Here is a 15,727-nt window from a genome sequence, read left to right on the forward strand (position 1 = left end):
CTACCCTGTCCTAAAAATATTGACTTTCTCCTCTCTCTTACTTAAAAGTTCCAAGGCAAGTAGTCAATTTTGGTGGAGCAACTCTGCTCTACTGGGCATTCCAAGGCTCCGATTTCTAAGTCATTCCTCATCCATCCTCAAGAGCCCCAATGTCGGATACCAGAACCACTGGTGACATGAGGCTATTTTCAGTTCAATTCACTAAAATGGATTAAAACACAGTAAATTCAGTTCCTCAGTTGCACTAGTGAGTGCATTTCAAGTGTCCAGTATTCACTATCATGGACAGCACAGATCTAGAACTCACTTCCTTCTCCCCTTCTTTCTCTTGGTTTCAGACCTTTGTTTGGATGTTTCTTCCAGCCTTTCCTGGTTAGCTTCTCATTTTCTTTCACAAATATTTCCCCTAAAAAAATTTATTGCATGTTTAATCCTTTCTTGGGATCTGCTTCTTAGAAGATCTGGGTGAGCACAACTATCGCCACTTGTTAGAAGGTTAAGGAGGTTAACAATGGTTCTGGTGTCCCGGGCATTAATTTACCATGCCTGCTCAAAGTTGTATAGACCCAGATCCTGTCCCTTCTTAGCTCCATCTTCCATATCAGAGAATTTTAATATGTTTTTACTTAGTTTCCTGACAAAAGCTGCTTCTTATTTGCTTATTTCAGATACTTTTTGCTGGACAGCATCCCAGTTATCTCTTTCTCCATCAGAACCAGAAGCAGATGTTCTAGGTCCACATGCACTGTGATTTCCTGCAAGGTAAGACTTTGTTTTCTGGGTCATCACAATTAGAAGGGCATGCTTGAGCACAACTCATTTCTCTGGAGTGTTTAAGACAAACTTAGATGTCAGCTGAATGACATTAATTTTTACATGGGACTATGAGACATCAGGCTTTAAAGAGTGTGCTGAAAGAGCCAACAGGGTGAAAAAAGGTATGGAGTCTAAAAAGTTTATGTTCCTCTGTTTGTATGACTTGCTAAAGAGGCTCATCCTATCCATCTCTATTTCTATAATGCTATCCTTCCCTCTCTTGAATTTGTGACAAATTTTTCATTAAAACTTGATAGTGAAAGTTAACTGCATGCTTGCATTTCATGATTGGCTCTCATGACAATCCATAGGCTATTTGAGTATAATCTTGCTGCTTTTTAAATCTTGGTCACAGGCACATTACATAGAATTCTAGGTAGAACTACAAATGTTGCACATAAAAGCAAATAGAAGAGCTTTCTTATGGTTTCTCAACAGTTTTTAGTGTGAAAACGGTAAAATTTCTATGTTTTATTGCACAAGGCATGCGAACCTAATAGAATGAATGCAGCATCTAATTTATTTGAACATTTACGTCTCAATACAGCACTTGGGGCAAGAACAATATCAGCATCCTTTACCAACTGCAATTATTCTGCCTCCCAATCCTGTATTTAGGGAAAAATTTTTGGCTTATATTTGACCACGTATGGTGCATATTATAGTGGCCTCCTCTTAGGGTTATGAAGAATAAATAAAATGATTTATATAAAATGCTCAATAGAATGCTAGCTATTGCCTTCAGTATGATCATGACCTCACCATCGTCACCATCATCATCATCATCATCACATCACCATCATCATGACCATCATGACATGACCATCATCATCATGACCATTGTTATTACTATCATCACCATCATAATCACCATGACCATCAACATTACTATCATCACCAACATCATCACCATCATCATCACGACATCTTAATCATTACTATCATCATTACCATTATGATCATCATCATGACTATCATCACGACCATCATTAGTACCATCATCATCATCACCACCATCTTCACGACATCATCGTCATCATCACTATCAAACAACGGAGTTGCAAATCTTCCCTTCTGCCAGAATTGCTAATGTGCTGAAATCCACAAAGTGAAAAGTACAAAACAGCTGTTTTGCCCTCCTGGAAGAATAGCTACTTTTTTTTTTAACTTAAGCTGAGTCTGGTTTTCAGAATAAATTAGAATGAATGGCAAAAAAATGTTCCAAATGGCATCACTAAGGGTCGTGAGTGCTGATAGTGTAGTAATGTGATTGAAAAAAAAAAAAAAGAAAGAAAGAAAAAAAGAAAAAAACAGCCTCCAGCTTCCAAGGTCACGAAGTATTAGAAGTCAGGAAATTTCCCAGGAGCTGATCAAGTCCACTTCAGAGGGAAAACAAGCTGCAAAATCTATAGTCAGCAGAGCTCTGTGGGGTTCTAAGGCAGTGTCCTAACACGTACACCCTCTGACGTGCAGGGATTTTCCAGCCTAATTCCATTTACATCGGGAGCCTGGGGTGCTTCCATTTAAAAATATTTCTTACAACAAACCAACAGTACTTAGAATGCTAAGTAAAGGAAAAGCAGCCACTGGTTAGCTGTTTAAGGAGGAAAGGGAGGATTTCAGTGTAGGTTCCAGTGGGTTGGAATTGCTTTTGGTTTCAGCAGAGAATAGTAGTCTATGGAGCAATAATTTTGAATAACAGGGAGATAAGTGATCGAGAAATACTTTTTAACTTTCCTGTACTCAGTGGACTTCAATGGCTCCATTTGGAATGGTTTTATTTTATTATTTTATTTTTTTATTTTTTTGGGATGGTTTTAAAAGTCTGACTTTACAACTTTCCATTTCTGCTCTCTCTCTAGCTGATGCAAATAAGAGGAGAGAGGAAGGAGAAAGTCTGGTAGACAGCAGCTGGTAGACTCATCACAGATCTCAAAAATGTGGGGACTAAGGGCATAGTTGTAGTCATCAGGATCTGGCCCTGAGACTTAACCACCCAGTGGTCACAATACAGAAGGCAAGGGTAGGTGTTCCTGAACAGAAGAGGAAGGTGTTAGGGGTTGTATTGTATCTCCACCCTCCCCAAATATATCTAACACTCAGTACTTTAGAATGTAATTTTATTTGGAAATAGAGTCCTTTCAGGTGCAATCAAGTTAAAATAAAGTCATTAGGGTGAGCCCTAACCTGGCACGACTAGTGTCCTTATAAAAGGGGGAAACTTGAGCACGGACACGTGGGAAAACATGGTGTAAACCTAAAGGCAGAGATCAGGATGATGCTTCTGTGAGCCAAGGAACGGCAAAGATGGGCAGAAACCACCAGAAGCCAGGAGAGAGACATGGAGTAGAGTCTCCCCACAGCTGCAGGAGCCAAAAGCTTGATCGTGTACTTCCAGCCGCCAGAACTGGGAGACAATATCTTGTTATTGTTTAAGCCCCCAGTGGATGATATTTTGCTCCAGCAGTACTAGGGAACCAATATGAAGGGTAGCATGATCACGAACCCAGGGCACTCGTGTTCAAGCAGGAGAAAAGCAGCAGTGCAGAACAGGTCACCCCTCTCAGGCTAAAGCTGGTCTTAGAAATTGGCCCAATATAATTGGAGTTATATATGCAAATGCAGGAGGCAGCAGAGATATCCCCAGCAGACAGGATGGGGGCATGGCGGATGCAGCCAGGGGTGAAAACCTCAGAAACACCTGTTTCTCTTCATTATTTGGAAAGCCAGTTGCTGTAAGGGTCTACCCAACAGGAGAGGACAGCTTCCTGCAGGGATCACACCCACACCAGGAAAGTAGGCATTTGGTTTCCTTATGTAGCGTCCTTTGTCTTCTTTTCCCCTGGTTTTCAAATGATCAAAACTCACTTACCAGCTAGTTCGCCTACGTTTGGGACTCTGGGGGCTGCATATGTCTAGAATGCTGAAGCACAGCAGGGATGCTGAGGCATAAAATACCCAGGAATTTTGAGGACAAGTCAGGGGGCATAGAAGTTCAATGTCAGAAGAGCCTGCCAAGGAGATGAGCATGGTCCCTTTGGAAGGACGACATGCAAATTCGTGAATCCTTCCATGTTGGGGGGAAAAAAAAAAACCAACGAAAAGGAAGGCTGACTATAGGGGAGGCCAGGAGTAAGAGCAAGCGCTAAGTCTGAGGTGGCTTTGTGCTGGCCCGGTGCTTAGTAGTTGGGGTAACTGTTCTGGTTTGTCTACGACTCTGACGAAAATGTTTCTGACTTTTCCTCATTCCGTCCATAGGTGCTTGGTGGCTGTCTTTTATTAGGTTTGGAAAGTTTTGTCTCCATTCTGTTTTTCCAGAGTTGTTTTTTTTTTTTCTTTTTAAAATTAAAAAAATATATATTTTATTTGTTTGAGAGGAGAGAGAGAGAGCGAGCGCACACACTGGGGGAGTAGGGCAGAGCAAGAGGGAGAAGCAGGCTCCCCAATGAACAGGGAGCACGATGTGGGGCTCAATCCCAGGACCCTGAGATTATGACCTGAGCTAAGGGCAGATGCTTAACTGACTGAGCCACCCAGGTGCCTCTGTTTTTGTTTTTAAAATCATGAATCTGATTTAATTTTATCAAATGTTTAATTTTTAAATCTACCCGAGATGGTTTTCTCCTCCAATCTTTAATGGACTTAGTTATGTAATAGATTTTCTGATAGTTAACCTTTCGTGCAGTCCCAGGAAAGGCCCAACAGATCATTATTTTTTTTCAGTGTGATGTGTGATAGGTTGTATTTTCCAAGAAGGGCTTCAACAGGATGTCCTATTTCACTACTCTTCCAACAGTATGATTTCTTACCTCTTTCACTGATGATTGGTTAAACGTTCCCTCCTTGGGAATCTAGATGTGCCCTGGCTATGGTGGAAGAGACACAGGGGGACTTCTGAGGCTAGGACACACCAGCTTCTCCTGAGGTCTGTGCTCCTGGAATGCACCACCATGAACTGAGGAAGCCCCAAGGCCCACAGAGAGAGGTGGGGGTGAGCAGTGGTCTCCAGCCTACACAGCCCAGCAGAGATCCCAGCTCCTACCAACGTGGTGACCATGTGTGTGGGCCTCTTGAAAGCAGATCCCTCGGTCCCAGGTAAGTCAGCACCACTCGTGCAACATGGCACAGAGGCTAGCCACGAATGCCATACACAGCCCACACTGCAGATGTGAGAGCCAAAGAGAGGATTTTAAGCCACTGAGTTTTAGGGAGGTTCATTATGCAGCAGTAAGTGATGTCTGATAGAATGTAACTGATTTGCTGATATTTTATTAGAATTTTTGCATCTACTTTTGAAAGAAAGATTGGCCTATATCTTCTTTCCTTCTTCCTTCCTTCCGTCCTTCCTTCCCCCCTTCCATCCTTCCCTCTTTAATTTCTTTCCACTGCCCTTGTGTGCTTTTCATACCAAAGTTATACAACCCTTTAAAAATGATCTGGGATGTATTTCTTCCTTTCTTTTTTTTTTTCTAGTCTTTGAAAGCATCCAGGTAAGTTGGAAATTATTTTCTTTCAATGTTTGATTAAAAAGAGATGAACTAGTGTAAAAACCTGTCAGAGTTTAAAAAAAAAAAAACCTAGCAGAGTTTGATACCTTTCATTTCTTTAAAAGAGATTTTTTATCTACCAGCCAGTTTGTTGAAAGGCTAGGATCTGTTCTGATTTCCTATTATTTCTTAAGTTAATATTTGTAAGTTTCCTAGAAAATTGTCCACATCTTCTAAGCTTTCAAAATAGGGACATATAGGTTTCATTGTAACTGAATTATGTCTCCTCCTTCATGTATAATATTGTTGATTTTCTCTCTCTCTGCCTCCCTGATGGGCTTGCCAGAAATATGCCTGTTTGATTTTGATTCATCTTTTCACCCGTCAGCTTTTCTTTACTGCTGATCTTTGAGCTTCTGGTAAAAGTAGAAAGAGAACTAACAAAATAGTTTTCATTTCCATCATTCTCTGTCTTTATCACTCCTTTCTATATAGTTTCTGGGCTTGTGATTTCTCTTTTGCTCTTTTTCTTTCTTTTTGTTTACTTTTTCAATTGAACCCTGAGCTTATTATTATTTCTGAGCAATTTTCCCTCAAAGAATAGCTTTAGAAGCAAAGCAGAAGTTTGACAAGAAAGGCTTGTCATTCAGTTCTGAATATTTTACATTTTCCCTTTTAACTAGGATGACCATGTCATGCATTAACCAGATGGAGATGCCATTGGTGGTGAGCGGAAATGTGCCATTAGAAATTACACCAGGATGACAGCCAGCCAGTGGGTCTTGCAAATTCACTTGTATGTACACCCATAGATTATTTCATAGAGTGTGTTTTGGTTTTCAAGTGTGTATGTGTGTAAAGAGCAAATAATTTCATTGATTTCTACTATAATTACATTGAGGTCAGAAAATCTGGTCTATGGGATAAAACTTGGAATTTGTTGAAACTTCCTTTGTGGTCTAGTGAATGGTCACATTTCTATAAATATACACATGTACTTGGGCCTATATATATATATATAGGCCCACTTACTTTATCATTTCCTGATACAAGTATTCCAAATCTCCTGTTCTGATTATGGATTTGAATGTTTCCTCATTGTTTACCAGTATTTGCTTAGAGGTTAATATTTGTATGTCATTTTGGTGGATTCTTCCCTTTATCACTAAAAAGATCTTTCTATAGCTTATTAATTTTTGATTTTATATGCTTTAACAACTTTTTTTGGTTGCCTGGCATACCTTATTGGAACCTACCCCTTTTCTTCAACCATTGTGTATGTTTGTTTTAGGTGTGCCTTTGAAAATCACATAGCTAGACTAAAAGAACAACCACAACATCAGCAACATACAATGCTTTCAATATGACATTTTTTTTAAAAGTAAGTAGTTAAATCTGTTTACATTTATTGTGATCACCAACATATTTGTCCTTAATTCTTTCATCTTATTTTGTGCTTGTTTATTTTCCATGTTTTTTCTTTGCCTCCTGAATTGTTTCTTTCCTTCTATTGAATTGGTTATATTTTCCTTATTTCCTTCTACTCGACTAGTTCAGACATTATATATTCTTTTAAAGATATAACCTTAAATTTTTAAAATAAATACTGAACAAAGCCTACTTTCCATCAATATCTATCTCTTTCTTTTGAAACGAAGGACTGTTAACTTCCTATCCTTATCTCTCCTCAGTCATCTTTTCCTTCTTTGGCAAATATTTTATTTCTGCTTTGTTTTACAATTCCCCTGAAGTCAGTTGTTGTTAAATAGGGAGGGAGATACTTTACCTAACACTTCTGTGTATTCAGAGCAGAACAGAGGCGTCACATATCAGCTTAGTACACCACATCAATTGGAGTCCCTGATTTTGATAAGTCTGACAAATGAATTACCTTCATGGGGTTTCCATTTTTGGTCACATCTGGGAGAGATTATCTAGAAAAAGAGCTCTCTCATTTTGCCTAAGACTCCAGGAGTTGAATAGCAAGGAGGATGCTTATTAAGATATTCAGTAAAGGGAGAAATCACTGTGGCCTGTGGTCCCAGGAGTCCAGAGAGGCTACTGTAGGAGCAAACATTGGTTAGTCCTAGAAAAATGAGCAGAAAAGTTTTTTAAGAGCAAGAGTGATGTGACCAAGATGGAATTTTAGTAAGATCAACCAACAGCATTTACTACAGTTTCCATGCAGTAGGAGGGGTTATTCTTTACGGAGAGGAAGCCCCCTTAGGGTGCTGTTCTGTTAGAGCTGGCAGGAATGGAGGAAGGCCTGACCTCGGTAGGTGGCAAGAGGCAGGAAGGAAGAGCTGAGTAGGAGGTGGTTAGAAGGAAGAATTAGAGGAGGTGGATGCCAGTTACACATGAGAGGACGGAAGGGGGGCCAGTGCTGACGTTAAGGACTCCAAATGGGGGACAAGGAAAGTCCCTGCATGCACACTGCAGGATTTCCATCTAGGCAGGGGTTTGTGAATATGGGGCATTGCATGGTGCTTGGAGGTGGCTGTGACCTTTGGTGACACTGGCAGCCGTTAGTGCCAGAGGGCCTCAGTCCTGACAGGAGGCTTTAGCCACTGGGAGCTGTCCTGGTTGCTAAGGTACTCATGTGGGTAAGGATAAGGAAGATAGATCACTAGTGAGAAAGTCATAGGTCTGAAGCCCACCTTGAGCTGCCTCTCAGGCTCAGGACCAAGGCTGGGTGGTTCTAAGAGGGCCTGGGTCTGGCCCAGGGGGCTGCTGGACCCTGCACATCAAGAAATTCAGGAGTCCATGGGCTCCAAGATCTTAAAGATGGCTTATGTCAGGGGGTAGGATTTCAGGTGTCTCTTCATTATACCATTTACAGCGAGTACTTGTAATTTGTGTATTCAGGAAAAAATAAGTCATTTTCCTCGTGGGGATAAGCTACCTTTTCCAAGCCCTGCCTGCTGTGCTTCCTTCTGAGCCAGGCTAAGGTCAAGTACACGTCTGCACTCTTTCCAGTTTCATGGACGAGAACGAGGGCTCGAGACCAGGGAACTTGCCCAGGCCTAGCGGAGGCGGAACGAAGCCCCGCAGGTTCCCGCCGCCGGCTCTCGGTGGCCCCTGGAGCTCGCAGGGCAGCCTGAGGGCAGACACCTGGCAGACCCCACTCACCTGGGCGCTCCGGGCTGCTGGGCGGGGCCCCGCCCGCAGGCCCCGCCCCCGCAGCGCGCCAGGCCCAGGACCACGCCCCCAAGGGTCGGCCCCGCCCCGCCCGCCCCAGGCCCCGCCCCGCCCGCCCCAGGCCCCGCCTCCCGCCGCCAGAGGAAACGGAAGTGGCGGCAGGCCCCGGCGGAAGCAGGAAGCGGCGGAGCGGGACCAGGCGCGGGCGGTGTTTGCTGCGGGGCCATGGCGGAGAAGTTCGACCACCTGGAGGAGCACCTGGAGAAGTTCGTGGAGAACATCCGGCAGCTCGGCATCATCGTCAGTGACTTCCAGCCTAGCAGCCAGGCCGGGCTCAACCAGAAGCTGTGAGTGGCGGCCGAGTCCGCCGGCGTCTGACGGCAGCCGGGGATCCTGGGGGTGGGGAGCCGGGGCTTGGGAGCCGGGTGGGGATCCTGGGAGCCGGGTGGGGAGCCGGGGATCCTGGGGGTGGGGGCCCGGGAGCCTGGCGGTGGTGGGGGCCAGAGAGCCAGGGGGCCGGTGGGGAGCCGGGGAGGGGGTGGGGAGCCGGGGTCTGACCTGAGAGCCGCCCCTCTCTGCCGCCCTCCTCTGGACTTGGGCCCGCCCCCCTCCCGCTCCGTTTTGCTGGAACTTTATCTCGAGGGCCCGTTTGGACACGTCGTCAGGGCCACACAGTCATCAAAGTCATCAAAGCCTGCCCTGGCTGCCGTGACTCCTTCCCAGTTTTCTCCCCGGCCCTTCTGGGGAGTCCAGGCCCTGTCCCCAGAGGGGAGGCGGACTTCACGGGGTGCTCCAAACTGCACCCAGGAAGGAGAAGGTTGTGAACCACCTGCTGCCGAGGTCTGGATGTGGTGGAACTGGAAGGGGGAGGGTGGCGAGAAACGGTGCAGACCGCTTAGGAACTTCTTTGGCAGCAGTCCTGTGCTGGTGCTTGGTGCTAGGCCCTGGGGTGGACGGGACACACACACACACACACACAGAAGGAATGCTGCAGAAGGGCTCTAGCTTTCTAGGGGCTACAGACATCAAACATAAGTGCAGCGCAGCCTTACAAACCCAGGGCTGGGGGACTAGCCTGGTGATCTCTTAAGCTCCAGAGGGGAGCAGAAATTAAACCAGGTGGGGGATGGCTTTCTCCTCCGGGATCGGAGGGTGGGTTCTTCCTCGGGAGTCTGCTGCGCACAAAACCAGCTGCACGTTGTCTTTGAGAGAAGATTGATGTTTTTCATCAGATTCTCAGAAGGGGTGGTTTTTATCACCCAATACTGGCAGTCTCTACTTTAGAAGAGAATTGGATATCTAAGGGTATTCTCTAGTTCCAAAGCCTTCCTGGAATTCTGTAGCTAACTGTAAAGCTACTCGCCTTCGTGTGTAAGGAACTCTGGCCTGGAGCTCACCCCGGCCAGCTGGGTGGTGTTCCTGCTGTCATCTGAATTAACCACATGTTCTATTTTTGCCTTTTCCCTCAGGAATTTTATCGTTACTGGCTTACAGGATATTGATAAGTGCAGGCAGCAGCTTCATGACATTACTGTGCCTTTAGAAGTTTTTGAGTAAGTATTCTTAATTTGAGTATAACTCTTGTTTTATTGTGTTATAATGACGCCTTCAACCACTGGTATTTAAGAGCCTGTTTGTGGCAAGCACATCCTAGGTGCTGGGGATAAGCCAGGAAAGAAAATAGACAAAAACACCTGCTCTCAGGGAGCTTATGTTTTAATAGGATTAAAAATTCAAAAGAAATAGAATGAATAAAGAGTTATTAAATGTGCAGAAAACATCATAGGCTCCCCAAGTCCTGCTTAGACAAAACGGGCAGGCATATCACTTTTTTTTTTCTTGAGAGGCAGAAAGTCTTAGGTGGGCTTTATTATGAATTAAAAAATTCTAGGTAGAAACAGCCTGAGAAGTACTTTAGTGTGGTGTCTTCCAAACTATACTGGGAGTGCTCATTTTAGGAGATGGTAAGGATTTGCTCTTTTGTTGGGGGGAAAAGGTTCTTAGGCCAAGGAAATTTGGGAAGGCCATTCACTGTCTGCTGGGGGGAGAGTGGTGTGTGCCTCTCACAGTCGTGGCCCAGAGAATGCTTCCAGGAAATGGAATTTTCTGGCTTGTTTGGTTCAGGTTTTGTCACACTGGTTTCCCAGGTGAAAGAACTGCTAAGTAACCACAGTGGGCTGTTTGGCTACTAAGTGTATAAAATTCTGGACTTGTCCTTCCTCGGCCAGCACTGTTGTCTCATTGCCAAGCGGCGCCTCTCTCTCTCTCTCTATCTGGAGGCGGAGTGGGCTTGGAATGGCAAGAGCAAGAGCATGCTAGTCCTTTTTGCTTTAGAATTGCAATGTAAGTCACCAGATTTCCTGGAACAGTAAAGGGAAAGGTCATCATCTTACCTCCCAGAGGGTCAGAGATTTGAGTCCTAGTTACAGCACAGCTTAGCATCTGCCTGCCCCCAGGACACATAGGCTGCATTCTTTCTAGTCTCGGCTCTGTCCTCACCTGCTGGCGGCGATGTTGCGTGTCCTCAACGTGTTCTGTTGGCCCACCGAGCTCTCCGGGGTCAGGTGGGAGTGAAGGTCTCGTGCATATGGACAGCTCTAGACCCTGGACGGTGGCTGCCTGCCTGAGGAGTGTGTGCAGGTGGAGGCTCTTAGCCTTTCTTGGGTATTCTGAGTAGTGCAGCTCTGGCCTTGAACGTATGGGATGGATGTCAAGACACGCCAGGTGCCTCTGAAGGGCAAGTGAGAGAAAGAGGGTTGAGGAAAGATTGTGGGACAGCAGGCAGTGCAGCCTGGGCCACCAGAACCACAGCTGTAGGCACAGCCAGTGGGCAGAAGGGGTTAGGTTCATCGGGGGGATTAGGACTAGGCTGGCCTTGGAGCCCTGGTAAGCCGCAGATGCAAACTGTCCATCGATGTGCACAACGCAGGAGCCATTTCCAGGTCCTTAGTGGCCTTGGCAGCACATACTTTGGGACACACTGACGATAGCAGAGATAAAACTGTAGTCCTCGTCCTGTCCAGGACTTGAGGTTGATGTACTGGCAGAGTGGCACTTAGCCCTTGGGCCCTAGAAAAAGCCCAGCCCCGATGTTGCTGTTGAGACGGTTATTTGTTTAGGACACTTGAGCCTGTTGGGTGTTTTCTTCAGAAATGGATATATTTTGTTTAGCATTAATCATAATTTTGCTGCTTTCATTCCATCATTTCAAACACATTGCAATAAAATGGAATTTCTGGAACATGTGGTTTATTTATTTATTTTTTTTGTTATTTGTTATAATTATAGACCAATTTTTACACCATTAACAGTAACTTAACAGTATTTTTGATATAAAGTGATGATTTTTTTTTTTTTCTACTGGAGCATAAACTGGACTTTGGTAGTGGTGATTTCTTTTTCTTGGTGATGAATAATTGAATTTAGCCAAAGGATAGGAAAGTCTGTAAGGTACAGAAGCAGGCAGGTGGCCCACTGGTGATAAATGTGGATATTCATCTAGGCAGTATGCATGATGAAGTCTGTGGGGTAATGAAGACATTTTGGGGACAAATATCAAAAATTTCTAAAACAATTTTATAGTTTAGGAATTCATGGAAAGAATCTCTGTGTTAAATTCATGTGACTTGGCTGTAGTTAGGCAAGTAGTATGTCAGGGTCCTGCCCTCCTACAGTGGTGGACCAGAGTGTAAACAGTCTTGGGGGAGGAGGAGGGGCTGTCCTGCTTGCAGCTCCCTGCTCCCTCCAGCAGGCCCCAGGCTCCTCTACAAGGGGTTCCCCCAGGGACCCAGGGGGTACACCTGGAGCAGAGGCTGTGTCTTGCCCGCCTCCCTGGACACATTAGGTCTCTCCCGTCAAGAGCTGCCTGACCTTACAGGTTATTGTGAGGATCAAGGATACTGGCCACGAAACCTTTTGAAAAGCACAGATGCTAACGTAAAATGGTAGGGTTACAAAGCTTGCTTGATTTATACATGGTTATGACTTGATTTTGTGTGTTACTTTATTAAAAGTAATATGAGATCACATGATCTATACTTGCATAAATGAAAGAATCCTGATTCACGTGGTGCCCGGATGCCATTTTATCTAAACAAGGCCGTGTGCAGTTATACAGACCTAACTCTTTTCCTCCAATCAGAAAACTGTGAGACTAGGTATCAACCATGAGTCTGTTAATTGAGATGTTTCATGTTTCCAGATACATAGATCAAGGACGAAACCCCCAGCTCTACACCAAAGAGTGCCTGGAGAGGGCTCTGGCCAAGAATGAGCAAGTCAAAGGCAAGATCGACACCATGAAGGTAGGGATCTTGGAAGCAAAAGATAAATACTTACAAAGCACGTTTGGCTAACAGACCTTGGCGTCTTCTCCGTACTTGGTAAAATGTAAACTAGTTCACACAGTTACGCGGCTGAGGTTTCGGTGTGAGCAGGCGGTAAGCGAAGTGCCTCTCCGGCAGACGCAGGGCAGCGGCGTGGTCGACTTACTGTGAGGGGGTCCCGGGTAGCTGCCGTGGCTAGCTGTTCACGTTTATAAGGCTTCAGTGTCTCATGTTTGCACTTCAGTGCTTTTTGCTTTCTTTGCTAGGCCATTTCCTGGAGTTACGGTTCCGGGATTTAGAGGGTTCCCTGTGTGTGTCCAGTGCTTGTCTCCTGCACCTGACTCCAGACTCTAACTCCAGACTCCTTTGGACCCTGTCCCGCGTCCTGCAGTTCTCCAGAGAGTTTGCTCTGTGTGTTTCTTTGCTTTGATGAGAGCTAGAAAACACTATGCATCTCGAACATGAAATATGTAGGGGTAGGGGTCTTGGGGTTTTTTTCTTTCTTTTCTTTTTTTTTTTTTTTTTTTTTTTTTAACTTGAATTGACTGAGCTGTGGTTCTGATTGGGGGGGGCGGGATGATGTTTTTTTCTTTGGTGCCCGGTGCCATCGCTGTAGTGGCCCCACATGCAGTGGCCTGGTACTGTGTGCCCTCCCACCTTTCCGCCTGCACTCTTATCCACATGGACCCCCAGGGCTCGAGTCTGTCGCCAGGAATCCCCCAGACCCCTCACCTTGTGGGTCCTTCTCATGTGGTCTCCTCCACGTAGAACGCTAGCATGTCTCTGGACACCGACTGTCCTTTGGGCTCAGCCTGTGTCACCCCCTTGGAGAGGCCTTGTAGACCAGCCTTTCCTAAAGCATCTCCGTTGAGAGTGCCTGATGAGGATGCTCCTTCTTCTTCCCTCTGTTCTGTCTCTGAGGCAGCTCCGGCTCCAGGACCTCGGGACACAAGTGTGCTCATCCTGCTGATGCCCCAGGCTCAGAGGACGCACTGGCCAAGTGAGGGGAATGAGCAGAGAGGCTGTGTCCATGACGTGTCTGTCACCTGCTGCCCTGGGGTTGCAGGGCTTCCATCCCCTCCCAAGTGATCCGTCCTGAGGTTCGGGTGCTGTGAGGGTTGCTGGGGTGCCCACAGCTGCTTTTCTGTTTTGTCACTTGGGGACCAGTTGCTGTTGAACTTGGCATCACCCTGGGGAGATACCACCTTAATTGATAGGGGGCCCTGATTATACTGTTGTGTGAGTGAGTAGAAATCCCTCTGACACACAGGCTGCGGGCCCGGTGCAGGGGCTCCTGCTGGCAGTGACCACGGGGACCATCGCTTTCAGTGGGCGTCTGTGTGGTGCTCAGTGGCGGTCTGTGTCACCTGGGGTCTGCACAGGTCTTGTGGCACAGTTCTGTGGTCCATTGGACCACATATTTAAGCTTCTGAAAGATGCAGCTTACTGGTGGTTGTGTCTAGGCTCAGTGTCTCTGGAGGATGTCTTATGTGCTGTGTCTTTGCTCATACCCGTAGTGCTGCTTTTCAGTATGACTTCTGCGAAGACTTTGAGGCACTGGCAGATACTTAGCTGCTCTTGTAAGATCGGCTTCAAACAAATGTTATGCTGATAAGTAGGATCAAGAAGCTGCAGCATTTGGAGTAGACAGGTTTCCAGGTGCTCGGAAAGCTTTGATCAGGCTGTTTGCACACAGTGAGTTTGTTGTGGTTTGAGTTAATAATTGCTTCATTAAATATTATTTGAAGATGCCTGTTACGTGTGTTGTCTGCAAAAATCATTTCCACCTGTGTGGCTGGCACTTAGGAGAGAGGCTTTCTCTGTCTGAAGTGTTTATTTTGTGTTGGACCGAGCACTCCTTCAGATAGTTTATAACATACCTGTGACATGGTTCCAAGTTCACAAGCAGGTGCTGGCAGCCCGTCTCCCAAGTGTCGCCTCCACAGGAGCTGAGTAGGCTGCGTGGGAACCGCCGCTTGCAGGGAGGGAAGCACACTTTATGCTGAGTTTGAGGCTCTGGGGGTGGGGAGTGTTTTTCACTTGGGTGATGGGTCACAAAGATCTTTTGATGTTGTATGTTTTTCTTCTTAGAAATTTAAAAGCCTGTTGATTCAAGAACTTTCTAAAGTATTTCCTGAAGACATGGCTAAGTATCGAAGCATCCGAGGGGAGGACCACGCCCCTTCCTAACTTCATCGTCCTGCTGTCCGAAGACCCTCCTGGTCTCAGGTGTGAGTCGCTGTGACCTTCAGGCAGGCTGTGTCTGACAGCAGCACCGATGTCCTCCAGCCTCCCTGTCCCTGTCCTTGGCCTTGGGGGATGGCGGGGCGGGGCCTGGAGGGCTTGCAGAGCTGTGCCCTGGCTGCCCCTCTGTCCCTGACGTGCATCTGTTCGGTCTTCAAGTTCTTAATTGGCCGGAGAGCGCGCGTCTTTGAGTGTGATGCATCTGATTCTTCTTGGCAGTAGTCTTGGGAATGTTAAGTATGATAGGTAAACTAAATTTTTAAAAATTCTACCTAATGGTTTTATTTTTATGTGCTGTTCTTTTTATTTTATTATGATGTCAAAGAAAGTTTAAGAAAAAAAAGGAAAAATTAAAAAAGAAAAATTGGCTTAATCTGAGAAGTATTTTAGGTTGATGTTTTGTGTTTTCAAGTATGGTGCATAAAGAATGTGTTCAATGTAACTGTTTACACGGATTTCAATTAGAAGCATATAATAAAACCTTTACGTATTTATAGGATTTATTCCATGTAATTATTTTTATAACGTTTTATAGTATATAAAACGTTATACACTACACTACAGTGTATCTTGCGAACAGTTAATTATTACTTCCTCAAAGTGTGAATAATATTCATAAAATTTGTTCTGCGGGTATTCAGGCAGGAAGAGCTAAAGCCAAAGGCTGTTCCCCTGTAGTGGCTCTCGGGTCTTGTAGAGGGCGGTGCCCACGTGAAC

The 15,727-nt window shown here is 45.4% G+C and overlaps 1 protein-coding gene across 1 annotated transcript; it reads left to right on the forward strand.

Annotated features, from left to right (window-relative positions):
* The first annotated feature begins 8,595 nt into the window (after positions 1-8,595).
* On the forward strand, positions 8,596-15,504 carry MED10 (mediator complex subunit 10). Its single transcript, XM_077879630.1, has 4 exons — positions 8,596-8,788; positions 9,911-9,994; positions 12,643-12,745; positions 14,858-15,504. The coding sequence occupies exons 1-4, from the start codon at positions 8,667-8,669 to the stop codon at positions 14,954-14,956; spliced, it is 408 nt and encodes a 135-aa protein (XP_077735756.1). The 5' UTR covers positions 8,596-8,666; the 3' UTR covers positions 14,957-15,504.
* Positions 15,505-15,727: the final 223 nt, after the last annotated feature.

The sequence above is a fragment of the Canis aureus genome, chromosome 31 (genome assembly GCF_053574225.1).
Source record: "Canis aureus isolate CA01 chromosome 31, VMU_Caureus_v.1.0, whole genome shotgun sequence".
In the NCBI taxonomy this organism is placed as follows: Eukaryota; Metazoa; Chordata; class Mammalia; order Carnivora; family Canidae; genus Canis; species Canis aureus.

Excerpts from the sequence above, each read along its gene's own strand:
- MED10 (XM_077879630.1), top strand. The coding sequence starts at position 8,667 with ATGGCGGAGAAGTTCGACCACCTGGAGGAGCACCTGGAGAAGTTCGTG. Across the intron at positions 8,789-9,910 it reads GCCGGGCTCAACCAGAAGCT|GAATTTTATCGTTACTGGCT; the intron begins GTGAGTGGCGGC and ends CTTTTCCCTCAG. Across the intron at positions 12,746-14,857 it reads GCAAGATCGACACCATGAAG|AAATTTAAAAGCCTGTTGAT; the intron begins GTAGGGATCTTG and ends TTTTCTTCTTAG.